Source organism: Castanea sativa, chromosome 12 (assembly GCF_040712315.1).
Source record: "Castanea sativa cultivar Marrone di Chiusa Pesio chromosome 12, ASM4071231v1".
Classification (NCBI taxonomy): Eukaryota; Viridiplantae; Streptophyta; class Magnoliopsida; order Fagales; family Fagaceae; genus Castanea; species Castanea sativa.
The window spans coordinates 21978621-22000332 of record NC_134024.1 but is presented as its reverse complement, the minus strand read 5'-3'; the positions used below and the strand labels follow the sequence as shown (position 1 = coordinate 22000332).

At 31.3% G+C, this 21712-nt stretch overlaps 1 protein-coding gene across 1 annotated transcript; it reads right to left on the bottom strand.

The window, feature by feature from the left end:
* Nucleotides 1-16675: 16675 nt before the first annotated feature.
* Nucleotides 16676-19996, bottom strand: LOC142620560 (myrcene synthase, chloroplastic-like). The gene is made up of 7 exons (XM_075793919.1): nucleotides 19719-19996; nucleotides 19341-19617; nucleotides 18642-19017; nucleotides 18024-18242; nucleotides 17794-17932; nucleotides 17434-17682; nucleotides 16676-17165 (listed from the first exon to the last, which is right to left on the bottom strand). The coding sequence occupies exons 1-7, from the start codon at nucleotides 19944-19946 to the stop codon at nucleotides 16854-16856; spliced, it is 1800 nt and encodes a 599-aa protein (XP_075650034.1). The 5' UTR covers nucleotides 19947-19996; the 3' UTR covers nucleotides 16676-16853.
* Nucleotides 19997-21712: the final 1716 nt, after the last annotated feature.

Genomic DNA, 21712 nt, shown 5'->3' with positions numbered 1-21712 from the left:
AACACACAAGAAATTCATGACGAGATTAAAGCAGTATATGTTAAAAGGACCAGTTTAGACCCCAATATTGAATACAACAGATTTATCAATTTATTGCCAATTAGACAATTATAAGATTGCAATTACCACGATTTAAATTACAACCACAACAAGTACCAACTCTGTAAATAAAGTAATAAAACATTATAAACATACAAATTTGAAGACGAAGCAAAAAACTAATGGAGAACAACTCAAACTCAAAGAAGGCAATAATTCACTAAGTCAAGAAAGGGAGAGGTGTAGTGCTTCCCCTTCTCTCTAGAGGTTTCAATCATGGCTTCTTCAGGTTGCGACCAAAACTCTAAGAAATGAAAAGAGGAGACGTCTCTTTCCCTTTTTTTCCCCTTCTACACAATGGCAGAGCCATTAAAATTTTTTTTTAGGGAAGACCAAGTTAAATATCTTTGCAAGAAAAAAAAAAAAAGCCCTGACATGTTTAAGAATATGCAAAACGTTGGTTTTAGTTAGCTCAACTGGTAAAGCCTTTGATACTTGAATAAGAGATATGGGGTTCAATCCTCTCCTACACCAAAAACCGATTGGTGTCTTAGTCCAATAATAAAGAGTTGTCAAAAACAAGATATATGCAAATCAATTTAATAAAAATAAAATATAATTGAATTATGTATGATATACATTAAATACACTTTAATTTAATGAGTTATGTATGGCATAAGAGTAATTAAAAGAAATTAAAAAAGTATTAGTCACCTATATAAATGCATTACATGTTTCTAGTAAAAATTAATTTAGGGGTGTCATAATTAAAATTTATGTCCAAAATTTTTTATTAAACCATAAATACAAAAGGGATGAAGGATTTTTGAAAAGTCAAAAGTGGTCATGGCTACCTTAATGATCATTAGGTAAAATTATTAAATTTGTTGTATTTTTTTTTTATAAGAATTTGTTGCATGGGTGATTGTCTCATATTACTTAAGAAAATGTGTTATATGTAGTATAACTTGTCTCACCCTCTCTTAAAAATTATCATTGTTTTTTAGAAGAGTTTGTGGTATGCCTTTGTGTTTGAACATTTTTCCCTCTCCCTTATGTGTATGTGTGTTTTTGTTTCTCAAAAAAAAAAAAAAAAAAAAAAAAAAAAAAAAATAAGTGGTGATTGTCCCACATTACTTAAAAGAATGTATTGTGTGTAGTTAATTTGCCACATCCTTCCTTAAAAGTTACCACGGCTTTTAAGTGGAATTTATGATGTACTTTTATGTTAGAACTCATTTCCTCTCCCTTGTGTGCGCGTGTGTGTTTTTTTCTATTAAAAAAAATGTTGCATGTTTGTTTAGGTAGGAAATTATCAAATATTACAATAACGGCCAAACAAAAAAATAATAATAAAGAATGTATATGTCCAAACAAACAAAAAAAAATAAAGCATGTATATATTGAGAATAAAAAATTAGTGAAATCTTTGTGAGAAATATATATATATATATATATATATATATATATATATATATATATATTTATTTATAATTTGATAGTTATAATGAAAAAGGATGGATTTGAACTCTAGATACCTCTCTTGAAAACACCAAAAAATGTTACTATCACCAATTGAGCTATAAAACACTTGGTATGTTTTGAATGTCTATTACATTGACTGAAGTCATGTAATTATAAATTGAATCCATAAATGAATTTGAAAAAGAATGTCTAAATTTATTATCAACTTTTTATAAAATATTTGTAATTTATTAAAAAATAGTAATTTTTTTTCTACTTCACTTCAACTCAAATTGTCAATTAACTACATGTGAGCCAAAATTATAAGGTGTGATTTCTTAGATCATTACCATCAAGTGTGTCAAATTCCAAATATTTGACATTTGACACACCAAACACTAAAAAAACTCCCATGAGGTGTTCTAAATGGCAAAATATTTGGCATTAATGAACAGTACACTCTCAAATTTAAAAGAATAAGGACAGAAATTGTATAATTTTAATGATTTTTTTATTCCCTTTTCTCTCTCATCCCTCAGTCAGATCTCTTCCTTTCTGTATTTGGGCTAGCTAGATCGGTCCCATTAGCTGACTAAGTGGGTGTCTCTCAATGGGATTTTGCCATATGGCAATTATAAAAGAGAGGGAAAAAAAAAAAAAAAAAAAAAAACCTCAACTGCCTCTACTACATGTACGTAGAAATAGAATCAGAAATTATATATTTACCAATGTGAAGATCTCTATATCTTATCATAGGTAAATTATTAATTGTGTTGTATGTTGTTTAGTTAGGAAAATGTTGATCCTCAAAAGAAAAAAAAAGTTAGGAAAATATCAAATACTATAATAACGACAAAAAAAAAATAATGAATGTATATGTTTAAACAGACAAAAGAAACAAATATATTGAAATATAAAAATAAACAATTAGTGAAATCTTTATGATATATTTATTTTCTTTAGATATGATAAATTTTTAATTTTTGGTGTTTGCTTCATGATAATTACTCTTTATTATTAGATCAAAATACTAATATAATTTTTGGTGTAGGTGGTTTTAACTCTAAATAATCTCATTTTCTTTTTTGAAGAAAAATTAATAATTTCTTATTTGATAATAAAAGATTTAGCCAATTGAATTAACTGAAATTCACTCTTTATGATATTTTTGGTCGGCTAAACTATTAAATTCATGCCAGGTAAACAAATTTAAGAAATTTCTATACATTTATTTGACAGAAAATATATAACCACAAATCTTATATAATCCAAACTTTTAAAAACAGAATTCAAAAAAACAAAATAATATGTACCATTATTACTTTGAAAATCTAATTCTTCCATCCTTATACTTTCTGCCAAAACAAAAAGAAATCAATTGAAAGGTAGTGTGAACAGATTATAGAGCTTCCGCAAAGTATATATATGTTATGAAGCCCAAGCTGTGCTTTTTGTTTTTTTGTTCACTAAAACATAGCCTAGAGGCTATGAGCATTTCATCATTCTCTCCCTTCTATTTTCTTCCACAAAGGTTATGTTTGGTTGGACAAGAATTGATTTCCAAAAAATAGTTTTTGCATTTGCAATTATTTGAGATAATTGAAATTATTGGTCAACTAAAATTTATTTTTCAATTAATCATAAAATAAAAGCACTTCTAGCAACAATTAGTTTACACTTTCTTTTATCATTAAACATTTTCCACCTCACCCAAAACTTACCCGCCTCAACTCCATTTTCAACCTTCCAACCACCAACCCTACTAATGCCCCCGGTTTCCAGTTGCCAACAACCACCTTCGGTCACAAATCATGATTTTTTTTTAATTTAAAATTCTCATATATATATATATATATATATATATATATATATATATATATATATATATATTCTTAGAAGATGAGAAAATACGAAAAAAAAAAATAGAAAATACGTTCCCGTAGCATTTTCTGAAACTGCAATCAAACACTTTATTTGATGTGAGCCCAATAAAAGCTTAAATTTATGCTGAAGATATTTTGTAGTTAAAAAATATATTATGTTGAACCAGACACGGTTTAAATTTGATGTGAGCTCAAAAAAAAATTGAACATAGCGCAATTTTTTTTTTTTTTTTGGGACGAGTGCCATATAACTTTATTTACCAACATGTCTAATGATGCTTGAATATTATCCTGCCGTTTGTTTTTGTTGAATAGTCAAATTTTACAGGAGTACTAGGGTACAATGTGAGACTGCTGACTAATTAATGTTTGCGACAATCCAATAATTTTCAGTGACACCATGAACATTTAGAAGAAAAAAAACTGTCACCGCACATTTTTGGTGGTGCAATGGTCACTCCAGAGTATGAGGAGTAAGGGTCAAGATTCAAGTCTTTAGAAGAAAATTTCACACACATTTACATTTAAATTTAGTTAAAATAAAATTATATCTTATATAAAAAAAAATAAAAAAAATGATATTAAAAATATCATAAATTTTATTATATAACTATTCCTAATGAGTAGAAATGAGTCTCACATAATAATTGATTTATTCTAGGAGATTAGAACCACAACTTTCTGTCACAAACAATTTTGATTCATAAACCATAAGTGACTGTCTATCATTTTTGTATAAACTCATCTGTTTTTTCTTTTTCTACACCATTAAATCTTCACTTGTGAATATAATTTTGTTTGACAAGTCGTAAGTGTCTATCTATCACTTTCATATAGAAGATTAGAACAAGCGGTGTGCAGAGAATCCATGATCAAGGTTGCAAGATGGGCCCTTAAAAGCCGGATTTGGATTCAATGCACTTTGTGCAATTACCCACTTTTCTCTCACAAAACTTTTTACCACACCCACTTTTCAACTTTTTTTTACTTTATTTTATTCGATGGTTTAGATTGAAAGCTATTTTTTTAATACTCAACCTCAACCATCTAAAGCCATTATATCATAAGTAATACCCTAGATATAAATCCTTAAACTCTCGTTTGAGAGGAGGGAAAAAGACAAACCCTAATAAATTAGTTGTCGTTAGAAAGGACCAAAAGTTGAAAGGCTTAGGTGACCCGTGGAACAATTGACATGCTGACTAGCTACCAAGGTTGTGATGCTAAGGCTATGACTTCCAATCTGATCAAAACCAAAGTTGGCCTCACATGTGGTTCTTCCCATGGAGCCCACCTCCCATGTGAGAGCTCGGAGCACTATTCTTAGATTATGTAAGTATTTTTCGTTCAAGTCAGTGTCTTCCTGCCAAAAAAAAAATTATATATACACAACCACACTGAACTAACCTATTTTGACTATCCTAGAAAAATATTAAATACTTTGACTTGATAATTACAAGAATTTAGGTTCAACAAAAATAAGGGTAATTTTATGTCCACAACATTTTCACAAATAAGTTCACAACAAATCTTATTTGGTAATAGCATGTCACATAAGATTTGTTGTGAAAATGTTGTAGACATAGCATTACTTCAAAAATAATTCTAGCCCTAAAGGACCTAAACATAATCCTTAATTCCTTAAACAAAAATAAAGGCTTAAATAATAACAATTATTAACCCAAACAAAAACAAGATTAGGCCAAACAACAAGTGAACAAATTAATTCAACAAAAATCCTATTAAAAAACAAATAAAAATTGAAATACATAATCATTCAAATTTGTAATTCGTTCAATCCATTACATAAAATAATTGCAAATTTCATTTTTCCTATAGTAAAAAAAATGGATAATAAGAGAAATACCATGGTCATGAGTTCTCCTTGACAAAGCCAACAACTATGCTATCTTTAGCTTTGCAGTCGTAGCAATTTTTCTCTTTATAGTAACTCAGCTCTATTGTAACAAGTGTTCTCTCTCTCTCTCTCTCTCTCTCTCTCTCTCTCTCTCTGAAAAAATGAAAAAAAATTGGATCATTCCTATTAGGGAATTTGCGTTTTTGACTACAAAATACATTAACACCCTATGATGATTTACTAATTTAAGGTATAGGAATCAATTTTTTTTAAAAAGGCAATAAAGAAATTGTAAATTAATTATTTTTGTATGTTTGGGTGTTGATATAACTAAGAGAATAACAAATATATTATATTTTGAAAATCATCCCTTATATATATATATATATATATATATGTGTGTGTGTGTGTGTGTGTGTGTGTGTGTGTGTGGGGGGGGGGGTGTTGGTGAGTATAAAATAATACTAAGTATGCTTGATAGAGTCAATTTTTTATTATTATAGATTTTTGACTTATGATGTATGTTTCTAATGATCGTGCTATTTATCATCAAATCAAAACACCAATCTATTTTTGGTGTATGTGACAATTGAACCTCAAATCTTAAATCCAACCATTAAAAACTTTACTTTTTTTTTTCTTAATATTACATGCCAAAACCAAAAGTGCAAGAGTCAAATTAAATGCACTAATATATGTCCACTTGTATCGACAAAACAAGCGAGAGCAAAACTTAGACCCGATACCTCTAATATATGTATTGTTAATGGTGACAACTTTAGCCACGTGCAACAGAATGACGTGTGATGTGCTCCAGCTGTTGATTTAAATTGTACCATGGATCATGACTTTATAGTTCCAAGTCTTTGGATATTTATGGCCCGTTTGGTCGAGGAGTTTGAATAATATTGTTTAAGTGTTTTTGATATACATGTGGGTGAAAAAGTGTGTTGAAATGTGTGTAAGGTTATTTAAAAAGTGAAAATGTGTGTTAGAACCACACAACCAAACATGGCCTTATCTTTTCTCTTTTCTATTTTTGTATTCTAATTAGTTAAATATGATTTGTTGGGTTTAATACGGATAAATAAGTGACAACCTAGGCTAGCATAGGAATTAATAAACACTACGATCCATGATCAAGTTTGCAGGAGGACTGGGTTTATCGAAAAATAAAAAAAATAAAACTTGCAGGATTGGAACCTTAAAAGCCGGATTTGGATCCGGTACACCGAGTGTAATTACTCACTTTTTTTTCATAAAAGTTTTTACCACACCCACTTTTCAACTATTTTTTACGATATTTTATTCAATCGTTAAGGTTGAAAGTTGTTTTTTTAATTTTCAATCTCAACCATCTAAAGTTATTGCATTAGGGGTCATACCCTAGATTAGGAGTGTTCACCAAACCGTACAACCCACAAAAACTGCACCAAAATCACTCGTAAAATGGCATAATCGCACCGTACCACAAGTAACAATGCACCTCACTGCACCGCTTCACATGGTGCAATGTAGTTTACAGTTTTATAATAAGAAAACTACACAAACTGCACCGCATCTCATCCTTTATATATATATATATATATTAATATATATTTGTTAATATTAAATATATTATTAACAATTTAATAACCCTAGCAAGTGTTGATTAGGAAAATCAACCCAAAATAAAGAAAAACAAGCTTGATAGTTTAAAACTTGGCCCAAAACAGAGAGAAAAATTAATATTGGGCTAGGTAAGAAAAGCCTAAAATTTGAAAATATACTAGTTTCAAACCGTTCAAGCCGCATCTTATACACTGCACCACACATGTGACTGCAAAAATGAGGTGTGGTGCAGTTATGATTTTAGGTAAGCTGCACCACAAAGTGTGGTGCTAAATATGGCCCAAAATTGCACCGTGAACACCCTTACCCTAGATCTAAATCCTTAAGCTATTGTTTGAGAGAAGGGAAAAAGACAAACCCTAATAAATAAGTTGTCATTAGAAAGGACCAAAAGTTGAATGCCTTTGGTGAGCCGTGGAACATTTGAAATATGCTGACCAGCTACTAAGGTTTTGATGCAAATCCTATGACTTGCAATCCAATCAAAACTTAAGTTTGCTATGTCAAAACAGTGCTCCAGACTCTCACATAAGGGGTAGGCCTCACACGTTTGTTCCCCCATGGAGCCCACCCTCTATGTGAGAGCTCAAAGCACTACTCCAGGACTATGTAAGTATTTTTCATTCAAGTCAAGATCTTCCTGCAAAAATAAATTATATATATACACAAACACACTAAACTAACCTATTTTGACCATCCTAAAAATAAATATTTAACACTTTGACTTGATAATCATAAGAATTTGGGTTCAACAAAAATATGAGTAATACTATGTCCACAACATTTTCACAAATAAGTTCACAATAAATCCTATTTGGTAAGCTGACATCACTTTTTTGCTCACTAATAATAGTATGTCACATAAAATTTGTTGTAAAAATGTTGTAGACATAGTATTACTCCAAAAATAATTCTAGCCCCTAAAGGACCTAAACATAATCTATAACCCTTTAAACAAAAAATAAAGGCTTAAATAACAACAATTATTAACCCAAATAAAAACAACACTAGGCCAAACAACAAGTGAACAAATTAATTCAACAAAAATCATATTCAAAAAAAAAAAAAAACATAATCATTCAAATTTGTAACTCGTTCAATCCATTACCTAAAAATAATCGTTAATTTCATTTTTCCTTTAAAAAAAAATGGATAACAAAAGAAATACTGTGGTCATGAGTTCTCCTTGACGAAGCCGGCAACTATGCTATTTTTAGCTTTGCAGTCGCAACAATTTTTCTCTCTTTAGTAACTCGGCTCAATTGTAACAAGTATTATCTCTCTCTCTCTCTCTCTCTCTCTCTCTCTCTCTCTCTCTCTCTCTCTCTCTCTCTCTCTCTCTCTCTCTCTCTCTCTCTCTCTCCATTTTTTCTTCTCTATTATCATTTCATATTCTCTCACTTCTCAATTTCCGTTTTATCTCTTATCAATCCTTTTTTTTTTTCTTTATTCTTTTTCTCTTTGTTAGTAGAAGGAAATTGTAATGGTTTATTTATTTGCATTTTTTGTGACGTTGATATATATAAGTTATTTCTTTATTTATTTTTTTATTTTTTAAGTGTTTAAGTGACCATTCTAAAAAAAATTTCCAAAGCCGTGACTAATTATAAAAAATATTAAAATAGTATAATTTTTTATTATTATTTTAAAAAAATAAAATCATTTGTTGAAAAAAATAAAATTTAATAAGAACAGATATAGATTTAATTTTTAGAAAAAGAAACTAAACATTTTTTTTCCTCAGTTTCTCTTACTTAGCAACCAAAAAAATAAAATAAAATACACACCACGAAGACAAAAAAGCAAAATTTACTTATCACCAACCAAATAGAACAAATGATTATAAAAACTTAAATAAAATTTTCTTTCACTTGCTTAGATTTTCTTCCTTACCAAGGAAGTCCATGGCCATGGTAAAGGTGAAACTTGATTTTATGTGATACTTGAGGCTTTCAAACTTTTTTTAGATTGTCATGGAAAATTTATTGGGTGGTCAAAAAAACTCAACTAGAAAAACTATTTTACTGTCAACACAGGAAATGAAAATCATGCTCAAACTCACAAGTCACAGCCATACTCTCAAATAATCCAAGTTATTTGGGCTATAGTGTGTAGACTTGAAAGGCACGTAAAATCAAGGTTCACCTTTACCCTGGCCACGGAGTTATCTTCCTTGATCTGGGTTGTTTGGTTAAGGAGAAAATGTGAGAAAGTGAAAGAAAAAATTATTTTGTTTTTAGTCATTTGTATCTATATATTGGTGAGAAGAAAATTTTATAAAGTAATATTCTATCCACAACAAATTTTAAGTAACAAGTTATTACTAATAAGTAAAAAATGATTTTATTAGTGGGCTTAAATTAAAAATTAATAACAATTTTTTTTTCGAGAAAAAAATCAATAAAAATTTATTAGCTACGATTTGTTAAACAAATATTGCAAACATAGTGTTACTAAATTCTATATTATTTTTTTGCGGTTTATTTGTTTTAATCGGTGAGCAAGTATGAGAAATTGGGGGAAAATTTGTTTTTTAATCTATTTTTAAAAAAGACGAAAAAGCGTAATGGAAGGACCAGCTAAGAGCATCCACAATGGGCATGGGATATGGCAAATGTAAGAAAATTTTAGCATGTGAGGCCCAAAATGCTCAACAACTGGACATGGAAACATGTAAAAATGCAAATTTTTTTGCCATAGTGCTACAATACCGTCCCAAAGGTAGGACGGCACTATAGCACAATGGTTTAAAAAAAAATTGTTTTTTTAATGTTTAGCTCTTCTCTCTCCTCCCTCATTATTTCATGATCTTTCTCTCTCTTCCTTTTTTCTCTTTCTTTTTTCTACTCTTTCTTCTTCCTGGTCTCTCTTCTTCAAACCCAAAGACTCTACCTTCCTTTATCTCAAATCGACATGGAGGCAACGGCGTTGGAGGCTCGATTAGCTTTCGTGGTGGAGGCGTGGGGGTCATGAGCCATCATGAGCCGTGGTCAGTGTGGAGGTCATGAGTCGTGGTAGAGCCATGGTCAGCATTGGGTTCTGATGATGGGTAATGGTGGCCACCACCAACACAGAACCTATTTTCTTCAAACCCATGGTCTCGATGGTGGCGGTGTGGGGGCCGGTGATCAATGGCAGCTGGATCGTACAATTGGGGGTGGGTATGCTGAGTTGCTTGAGATGGCTAAGAAGCACGGGCTCAAAGTCTAGGCCGTCAAAGGCCATGGGTGGCTAAATTTGTGGTGGTTGGGTTTTTTTATCTTTGAATTTTTATGGTTGCTGGTTTTTTTTTTTTTTCTTTTTTTTGAAGAGATGGTTGCTGGTTTTTTCATTTGGGGTTTATTGCTAGTTTTTTCTTTTTTAGGTTTTATTGATGAGATTTTATTGCGATGATTGCAAAATTTTTCTAGCGTGATTCGTGGGTCCGGCATGTATTGTTGAGTAGTTGTTCTAGGTTTGGGTTGGTGGTGGGTGAATGAGAAAGAAAGAAAAACAGAGAAACAGAAAAAAGAGATGAAAAGAGAAGAGAAAGAGATTTTTTTTATATTATTTTATTCTGTAATTTATATCATTTTAATATATTGTAGGTAAAAATAGAAGTTGAGATATTGGGTGTATTGTAAAATGGTATTGTATAATTGATAAAGTAGCTTTTTGAGATAGTAAAATAAGATAGGATAGAATTTCTGACTAGACTTTGGATAATGCTGGCATTTATGGTGTTGTCCGAGTCGTGCAAGAGTATTTACCAAAGGGACGCAAACATTTATAGGGGCGCTTGTGAGTAGTGGAGCTGGGTGACGAATACCCTACATTTGAAGAAAAAAACCTTGTGGGACCTGAAGAAAATCACCGGCCTTCTTATTTACGGCCAAGTTTACGACGAGTATACTCCTTAGAATGAAGAGTTGTACGGCTTCGACAAGATTTCGAAAGAGAAGTACCATTCGGAGTGTGCCCAGGAACTCTTCGCGAAGTACCAACGCTTGGCGCTTCGTAATCAATATACAAAAGTGGACCATCACGTATGGGTGAACCATTTCTTCAAGGGTGAAATTGAGAGAAAGGCCCCACGTGGGAGAAGGAAGGCTCAACCAGAATGGGATTTTCGCTACTTAACTGTAGAAATCTATTTTTTTTAGTAATATATATGAATAGAAAGATAGATCCATCCATCTATCCTATCCGATTTCCATTTTGATATCTAAAAAAGAATCGATTTCATTCAACGTTTGATTCAAAGAATTGCGCTTAGCCCCCCCGCTCATGAAACGGCTCTGTTGCAATGGATGGCAGAGGGTCTGTAGTACCCCAAGCACTGGAGTGATCCAGTAGCCGGGAGGGGGGCTAGAAGTGCCTACTACTACACCACACTATCCCTTCGATAACAAGGGATCCTCAACTGAAACTGAGGAAAACAAGTCAGATACTCTCTCTTGGGAGAGAACTAGAGTATTGAGTACCAAAACGAGATAAAGAGAAAGAAGACTTTTAGCTCCCTACTTTGAGAAAAAGAACTAAGATCAAGTATTGCACTGCTACCGGCTTCAGCCTTTTGATACCTTTACTCCGCCTCCGGTGCCCGATACGAAGGCTCACTTCGGTTGCTAGTTGGGGCCCGAAGGAGATGGGAAACAGATGATTCAATACCTACCACTTGGGGATCGGGTGAAGGGACAGGAACAATGGAACTGGGAGAGGCAGAGCCAGGTTCAGATTGAACGGAGAGATACAAAGATGGTGCGAGGTCGGTTTTAGGGAAAGAAGAACAAGGTCAGGAGGATTTTTTTATCAAAAGTCTAGCCTAAGCTAAGCAAGAACAGCTGCTGCTGCTCTAACTCTCATTTTAGCTAGAAAAGATAGGGTTCTTTCAGCGGAATCAACCTCAAGCTGTGCCGCCAATGCTATGACGTCATGTTTATGTTTTCCCCTTTTTGTGAATAAACAAACATGTCTTACTGTCCTGAATTGAGCAATGTGGGCCACGTGGAATTCATACCTTTAAATAGAAACCAATCGGCCAAAGACTTCATGTGGTCAACTGTCAAGTGACCACATTTCAATTCTTCCTTGTAATTCCTAGGCTCTTGTAATGCAAGCACACTACTTTAACTGAAATCGTTTCACCCAAAAAAAAAAAAAAAAAAACCTGAAATTGTGTCGTGAAGTTATAATTTTAGTTTATAATTTGTAAGTTGCATGTAATATGACAATGTGTAATAGACAACACTCCATTTTCATCTAATAAATAGATAAAATTTTAGTTTAAAATTTTATCTATTAATGGCGTGTTTTAGCATTAAAACTCCATTTTTTTTCTTCTTTGTTTGTGTTTTTTTCTCAGTTTTTTTTTAAAAATAAAATGTAATATAATTAATAAACATTTTTTATAATTATTTTAAAAATAAAATCATTTTAAAAAATAAATTTTAATAAGAATGGATATAAAATTATTTTTAGAAAAATAAACTAAACTTTTTATATCAGTTTCTCTTACTTTCTTACTAATCAAAAAAAAAAAAAAAATACAAACCACTAAAAAAACAAAATTTCTTCTAACCATCCAATTAGATACAGATGATTAATATACATGTATATAAATTTTGGACACAGACTAGGCCCTTCTTTTACTGTCCTCTTCCGTAATTACTTCACATCTATCAATTCTCAACCTCATCATCTATTCAAAGTGAACGCCTTTCTTGCCACCTTCATTGTGGTTGAATTATGATTATAATTAAAACTCAATAAATATAAGAATTTGAAATGCAATAACTATTAGGTTAAAATGTTATTTTCGTTTCTAAAATTTATCAATTTCTTTAATCCCTTAATTTTAAATCTTTTTTTTTTTTTTGTCTCCAAACTACTAAAATTTCGTTTTTCATTCTTAAATTGTTGAAAATATTTCACCTTTTGTACTTAAATAAAAAAAAAATGGTGAAAATATCATTTTGGTCCTAATATTTTGGAGTCATAATTAATTTGGTTCCTACATTTTGATAACAATCAATTTAATTCATGTGCTTTTTAACTTGCAGTAAATTTAGTCCCTACTGTTAATTTATAAACAAGAAATTAATATTTATGTGACTTACAAATCGAACAGTTAACATACTAGACACTTATGTGGCTACTAAAATAATAATAAAAATTATATTTTAATATTTAAAAATTCCACAACAGCGTTAAATTAAAAAAAATTAAAACAAAAGATTTATTTTTTCAATTTTAAAGATTAAAAACAAAATGTTAATTTCTCAAGACTTTTTTTTTGTGGCAACTAATTACAAAAACACAAATCAAATTTAACAAAAAATCAATCCATTTGTGGATTGGAAAAGTTGGATAATCGTGGCAACGTGAAGAAGAAGAATCTAAAGTCTTCCTCTAAATCTGGGTTTTCAACTCATTTTGAAGGTAATGGCCACCACTAGTCCATCACCACCATCATCAACTTCCAGCAACGTTAATGGCAAGAGACTATTATTACCAACCTCATAGCCACATTCCGATCGGACTCGCCGATTTTGTCTTCGTATAGACAATGCTCCTCGATGACATTAGTAGCAAGAAGACAAGCAGACAGAGGTGGTGGCGATGGTCTGGGAGCAAGTGGATCTGACAACAATGGCAATGGCGAAGCACAACACAACCAACTTTTGGACCCCTAAGGACCCCACCATGCAATAAGTGTTTCTCACGTTCGCAGAAATTCACAACTCTCAAGCGGTCAAGCCCATATGACGATTCACAATCCACCATGTTCTCTTCCTTCAACAACACCTAAACCAAGAAGAAGTATTTTATTTGGGATTTCAAAATGAAGCCAAAACCCAGATTCAGATGAGCAAAATGCAAAACCCAGATTTGGGATTTTCTTTTTTCCCCTTTCAAATTTTACGCTTTTGTTTAGATACTGAAGCGGAATTTTTAAAAATCAAATATTATTTATTTTAATAGCCACACAAGCTGTTTAGTGTGCTAACTACATAATCCGTTAGCCACGTAAACATTTGCTGTTAATTTGTTAATGGCAAAAACTAAATTAATGTAAGTTGAAAATTATAAGAACCAAATTAACTACTACTAAAATATAAGAACTAAATTAATTATAATCTAAAAATGTAAAAACCAAAATAGTATTCGGGACGTGACAAATACAATCAAATTGAATGCATTAACATATGTCCACTTGTGTGGACGAAATAAAAAAGAGCAAAACTTAGACATGGTAGCTCTTGATTCATTGCAATGGTGACAAATCTAGCCACCATGGACTTGCATGCACCCCTGGACAATGGAAATATCAGATGTCGGTTTGGACAGTAGCAAATGCTATCCAGCAGATGAGATGATTTAAATTGTCTGTTTGATCTTGAATTTATAGGTCCAAGTCCTTGGATATATATATATATATATATATATATATATATATATATATATATATATATATTTGTTTTTCATATCCTAATTAATTAGATATGATTTGTTTGGTTTTAAGGAGAAATGAGTGACAACTTAGGATAGCATTGCAATTAACAGTCAATGTCAGTGAGTCCTTAAGAGCAAATTGTATCAATACAGATATACCCTGACTCCGTGATGAATAGTTTGTAGGACAGGGTCCTTAAAAGAAAAAGAAGTACCCTAATAAATAATATATCCTTACAGAAGGACCAAAAAGCTTAATGGACAGACCAGCTACCAAGATTGTGACGCCAAGAGTGTGACGCACAATCTGATCAAAACCAAAATTGTTATGTTTTCTGTTCTGTTTTTTTGTTTTTTTGTTTTTTTTTTTAATAAACATAGGTGTTGAAAATTAGATACAAACAAACAAAATTGTAATGCTTTCTGTTTTCTCTTACTTTCTTACGAACCTAAAAAAAATACAAACCACTAAAACAAACAAAATTTCTTCTCACCAACCAATTGAATACAAATGATTATATATATTTTACTTTCTTAGATTTCTCCCCAACCAAGGAAGATGACTCCATGGCCCTGTTAGGGTGAAACTTGATTTTACCATAAATATTTATTATGGCTGTTATGGGAGAGAGGCATTGAGTAAGAGTAAATGAGTAATCACCTTTATGTTGTAGGAAGAACATGGAATGAATGAGAGAGAGGTGTAGAGGAAATAGTAAGAAATTTATAGGGAAAAGAAGAAGAAAAAGAAGATTTTGGAAAGGGAGATGAAAATTTGGAGAAAGAATAACAATAAGGTGAAGAATTATAGAGAAGAAGACAAGTTAAAAAATGGTGAAGAATTGTTGGATGAATTATGAGGGGAAGAAAAACCAAGAATTTAAAATTGATTACTAATCCTCCGTTATTATATATATTTTATAGATATTATTATTTCTTTATATGTAGTATTAAAAAAATGTAAGGAAAAAAAAGTGATGTGGCCGCTAAATACATGGCACAATAGAAGTTTTGCAAAATTTAATGCAACCTTCTACTAATATAAAGAAAATTAAAAAAAAAAAGTGTTAGGAAAAAAAAGTGATGTGATTAAAGATTCCAAATCTTCTGATTGAATATAAGTGACTGTCAATCTCTTTCATATAAACTTAACTTTTTTTCTCCACCGTTCAAGGCAAAAATTATGTCCACAAGTAAAGATTTCTGTTTGGAAGGATAGAAATAGACTAAATAGGTAGGTGCATAGCGAACTAGGAGATAGATACATTGAATCAAATTGTGCACTCAGTTCATATTTTACTAAAGCACATGGCATAATCCGGTTGATATTTTACGAAAGCACACAAATTGTACACGCTGTATGAAAGAGTTTCAACAACTAGCTTTCATGTACAGTACTACAGTGGATCACATGTGAATGGTGCTATTTTTTCACTAGAACGTGAGGTGTGGTGTGGGGTTAGATTATCTGTATCCCATATTTTCAATAAATTCTATTTTATCATTTCAAAAATTATTTTATTTATTATACCATACTATTTTATGACAAATCCAACATTTTAACTTATATTTTTCTATATAACACATTAAAATAATATATATCTACATAATAAAATATACAACATGAAACTATCTCTCTTCTTTTTATTAGTAAAAAATTGGAAACACAATAAAATAATAATATTTAAGAATACAATCCAAGTAAGAGGCTACTGTAGTATAATGACATATTTTTTTTATAATTACCATTTAGGGTAATGCTTGCTTTTAGTGTTTCTAGATGGTAAAATACAATTTTAGGACTTTTACAAGCCCAATACTAATGTTTTTAGTCATTCGCAATATATAAGGATAATCGGTAGTTTTCGCGTTGAGCAGAGTACTTTTTCAAGCTGTTGGTGATGCTCTTAATCATGTACTCAGATATATAGGATAACCAGGCTGCTCTGCCCACATGTTGGCCAAATAATTCAACACAAAATAGAGAACTTGTGAATCATGTACTCAGATATATAGGATAACCAGGCTGCTCTGCCCACATATTAGCCAAATAATTCAACACAAAATGGAGAACTTGTGAAGACTTTGAAAGGTTTATAGAGAGTGAGACAACTCCAATGTGATACATAATTTCTTTAGTTCCCACAGTACTGTCTTTTTCATCTTTTAATGAAAGTAACTTCAGCTCTCCGATCCCCAAAAAAAAAAAAAAAAAAAAAAAAAACCTACCAATAGCGAACTAGCTTGTATAGATATCATGATTTTTTTTTTTTTAAAAGAACTAGCTAGGCATTACTAGTGCAGTAAGGAATACGTAATTAACTTTTAGCCCATAAAACACACTCATCAATGGAAAACAACAATACATTATTATCAAATATATCGCCCAAATGAAAAGGAAAAAGGGAAAAAGAAAACATTAACTAAACAGTTTTGGATAACATAGGGCATTAAAGAAAGAGGACAGGTGTTAGCCAATGGCTTTACCAACTATTTTTCTTACGACTCCGACTATTACAATTGTCAAACTAGACCTTCAAATCTACATCCTTACGTATCAATAATTAATCACATCGATTTTTATTTAATGGAATGGGTTGAATAAGTAATGACAAAATATGAGCCTTAGTTTCATGGTTCCCAGCACCATGTCCATCTCCATGTTGGTACATGAATTGAGCCATCCTTGCAACATTGAACGAAATATCTATATATGTTTGAGAGAAGGGAGAACTTGCAACTCGAACTTCATTCATCTTCTTCAATGTTGCACTAATCATACACCTTATGTACTCACGAGCATCTTCTTCACTAGCACCAGTTTCATTCATGTAGCATTGGATCGATTTGGGGACATCACCTCTTTTTATCTCATCCTAAGTTTCCATGTACATATAAACATATGTTAGCATGTTAGTGTGAAGTATTAGAAAGAATTCATAATGAAACTAGGCTAGTACAGTTTGTGCACAAGGATTCTATTGAAATTAATAGGGAATCCATTTCATGGCTCATATTTTATTTCTTATATCTAATTGTGTACATACTACATATTGTCACATTATTTATTTACTTAAAATTTCATACGCCTTTAAATTTGTAATGTTTAATATTATGAACTATAAAATAGATCCATTTATATACCGTAGATGTTCCAAGATCATCTGCAAGTCGTAAAATCAATGCTGACCAACGGATCATGTTAGGGTACTCTTCCAAGCAATCCAAGGCTTCACTTGTTATTGGATTTGTGACACAAAAATAAGCCTGCACCATTAAATTTGGTCCTGATATTGATATCCATGCATTCTCAATGTATTCTTGAAGACTTGGAGTATATCCGTTGTGGTACCACTTTGCCTCCAACAAATAAGTTCTACATAACTCAGCCCACTAAAAAAAATTATAGTGAAACAATGAATTTGAATTAGTATAACACACAACGAGTTTAAGAGAAAAATGTTAAAGGATCAATATTGATGAATTTAGAAATTAAGTCCATACCACTTTTTTAAGGTAACGAATGATGTTGAATCCTTGTTCCTTAAGGATATCAAAAGCCAATTCGTTAACTGAATTGTGTAGAGCAAAGAAAGACATCTTCATATATTCTGGGAGCCCATCCATTGCGTTGATATCCCATCTAGAATCATACGGAGTACCGTTAACACTAAGTCTATATGTTAGAGATAGCTTTAAAGCATTCGAGACATAGCCTCATTGATGATACAAACCTCTCAACAGCATTTGTGAAGCACTCCAGTTCATCCAAAGTGCCATATACATCATAAATATCATCTATAGCCGTTATTAGTGCACCGAACTTTGCTATTGTTCTCCTAAAATATCCAAATTGTGGCTGAAACATTACTCCCATTGTCCATAATAAACACTCCAATAGCCTATCCCTCACAAAATTCAAATTTTCTGCAAGGCCTGTGCTCTTCCACCACCTTTGTTTGAACAAAAGAAGAATACATGAGTGTTATAATTAATTATAGCAATTAATGCATCTTTCAAGTTTAGTAAATTAAACAAAAGCTTAAAACCTAAGGTTATTAACTTATTTCTTATTTATATTTTTTATATATTGACTTCATTGTTGAACATTTATCTAGTTATCGTTATTTACTTTTTTGAATCTTAATTTGCATTATGAACATCATAATATGATTTAGTGATTAGGGATTTACTTTAATATTCATTATTACTCTTAAATTAATATATTCTTAACATATAAATATATATATATATATATATATATATATATTAATTCACATATCCCCAGTATATCGTATACTAGCTTTTCTACATGTATCCAAACGTACCCATGCTTCTTAGCTTTTACGTACCTTGACAATTCTTTTAGATCTTCTTGGTGGGTTGCTTGTACCATGTTGAAATCCAATTCTGCAAGCTCAAGCAAGATAGTGTTCATGTCTTCTCTTCTTCTATATATATCAATGAACCACCTTGCTTCCAACCTAAGCATCCTCCAATGTAGTGGAACCTCCAAGGAATGATTCACTAAAGCAGAAAGATTTTTATCTTTATTCTTCTTGACGTGTACTTTCAGATGTTTTGTTGAGAATTCTCTTGCTTCATCTAAGATATTTTCATTTTCTATAGCAAGGAATGAGGCTTCATACAAGGATAGCATACCCTTCGTATCCTCGCAAAGGCATGCTTTGAAATTTCCTCTCTCATCCATGAAACTATTAAAAACTTCTATGAAGACCAACAAAATAATGTTAACTATAAATGAAGGATTAGGCATTAAAAATTCCATACTGGTTTTTCGATATTATATTTATAGGTTTTCTAATTAAATTTAACTATATATATATATATATAGATGCATTAATCAATAATGTTATTTTTTCTGAATACATTAAATTCAATCATATAATTTATTGATCAAAACGACCACATGCATAGTTGAATTTAATTGGATAACTTAAGTTACAAAATCTAAGAAATTATACTTCATTTTTATCTTAGGCATAAACAGTAAACACCGCTTGTCAATATTTTTTAATATGCTTTAATACCTTGAGACACAATATATCCATGTTGTCTTAGGAGTCTAAATTTAAGAGCTGTGGCGTATAAATTCTTCGTCTTCCATGTATCAGTATCACTACCATGGTCAATATTGTTGTAAATTCCTTCTAATATTCTCTTTATTTCTCCCTCAAAGTGATAAGATATTCCCAATCTCTGCAAAATATCTATCAGCTCGAGTTGCTCTAAAGGATCCACCACTTTGTGAAGCATCATCCTCACTTGTTCCTTCAACATATTATTTTGTCTAGTGCACGATTCTCCCTACATCACAAGTTTATCATTAATGGGTATAATCAGTTTCCATTATTAACAATTACTATCACTAGTAAAATTAACAAATGAAAACAGTAACACAAGCGTACCGTATATTCATTTCTCAATGACTGAATGAAGTCATAGTGCCAATTGGAAGGTTGGTAATTTGCTGATCGCCGCAAAGTAGTGGGACTATTTGATATTTTGCTGGCTGGCATGCATTGGACAACGATGCCACTTCTGGATTTTACAAGTGAGATAGGACCTTTAGATGGGATAGGTGGGAGTCTAGTGAAATTGCAGACAGGGAGTGAAGCAAGTAAGTTAAGAGCCATTGACTAAGGTCTTTGGAGAAGCAACTACGTTTTTGAGTGGAATGGGTTACATGGGAACATATCACTTCACATGGACACCTTTATATAGCCCTTGCGCCTTGACTAGGGTTATAAATGAGCTGCTGGGTTTGGTCAAGAATGAAATTCATTTACTCTCGGTAAACTATATCAATACGTATTAGAAAAGTTTTGACACCACTTTTATAATAAATATAAAAAATTGTTAATAAAATATTTTATCATCTAAAATTAATTTATATACATTTTATGTTTATTAAAACTGTTATCATACTTTAATGTGTAATCTTCAATTTATTTAAAAGAAAAACTATAATTTAAAATATTAAAAAAAGATTAAGTGTGATTAATATAATATAAGTGATAACTGCACAATGAGTTAGGGAAAGAAAATACATGTCTTGAATTATATAAAATTCACTTGATGAAGTTTTCTTATAAAACAACAATAACAACTTAACAAGCAAAGCCTAAGTCCTAAAAGAAATAGTAAATCATGTTTTTATAGCCATAAATCACGTTAAAAGCATGTTTTATAAGGTGGAACTAAAAACTATTGATATGTACTAACTTGGCACCCTCTAGAAATTATTTCTAACCCAGCCACTGGTTTAAAAAATGATATTTATTAACGACATAACAATTGAGGTTTTTTATTAAAAATTTACACAATGCAAGTAAGTAAATCACTCACCCAAGGTTGACAGAAACAAGAAAACCACTGGAAAGTATTAATATTAGCTGAAATGTGAGTCGATTTCTGACCAATTTTACTCTATTTCTCATTTTTCCTGGCCCCTTCATCCAAACTAGTCATTAGAGTAGTAAACGCAAGCCACAAAGACCAAGCAATTGGAAATGCCACTGGCAAAAACTGCTACAAACTGTGCTTAATGGATCAAAATACAGACCGGAGTTTGCAAAGGCTGTGACGTGTACTGTGTACAGTACGTAGTGATGCATGTAATTAATAATTATAGTTATAGAAGCATAAGAGACAGAGGAGGAAGACCAAGATATAACGTAGGAAACAAGAATGGAAAAGTGAGAGAACTGCGTCACTGATGGGAGATACTCAACACCAACAGATACTTTTAGAGAAATATGCATGCAAAACTGAGAAAAAATAGATTTCGTTAAAGGAGCACCCTGACTTGCTTTAAGGCGCAGTGTAAATGTGGTATGATATACATCATTTTGATAATTAGTTAAATTTCTATATCTGGTTTATCAAAAATAAATAAGCATCTTTGAAACTTTTATATAAATGTGCAAATGGGTGAGTGATTTTTCATTATGTAATTTATTTTTAATAAAAATTCAATAATCATGTTATTAAAAAAAATAACACTTCAATGATCTATTATCCAAAAACAATATAAAATTAACGCAATTAAACTAAGGGATCAATAGTGCTTATTTTTAAAATTATAGGAACTGCATGCACGTAATCTATAACAAGCAACAGTCCATTTTGGCTTTAAAAAAACTATGTCAGCAAGTTCAAGTGATAAACTAATGGTGATCACATTTTTTGTATTGCCACCCCCCTCCCCCCCTTCATTAGCTACCATATATATATATATATATATATATATATTAGCAACAAAACTGAAAAAAAAGAACAAGACTAATAGTCAGCAAGAGAAACTTGGGGGGAGAGAGAGTAGTAATAAGATAATTAAAGTACATTTCTAGCCCTTAATAAAGATTGGGGTTATTTTCATTTTGGCCCTTTATATTTCAAA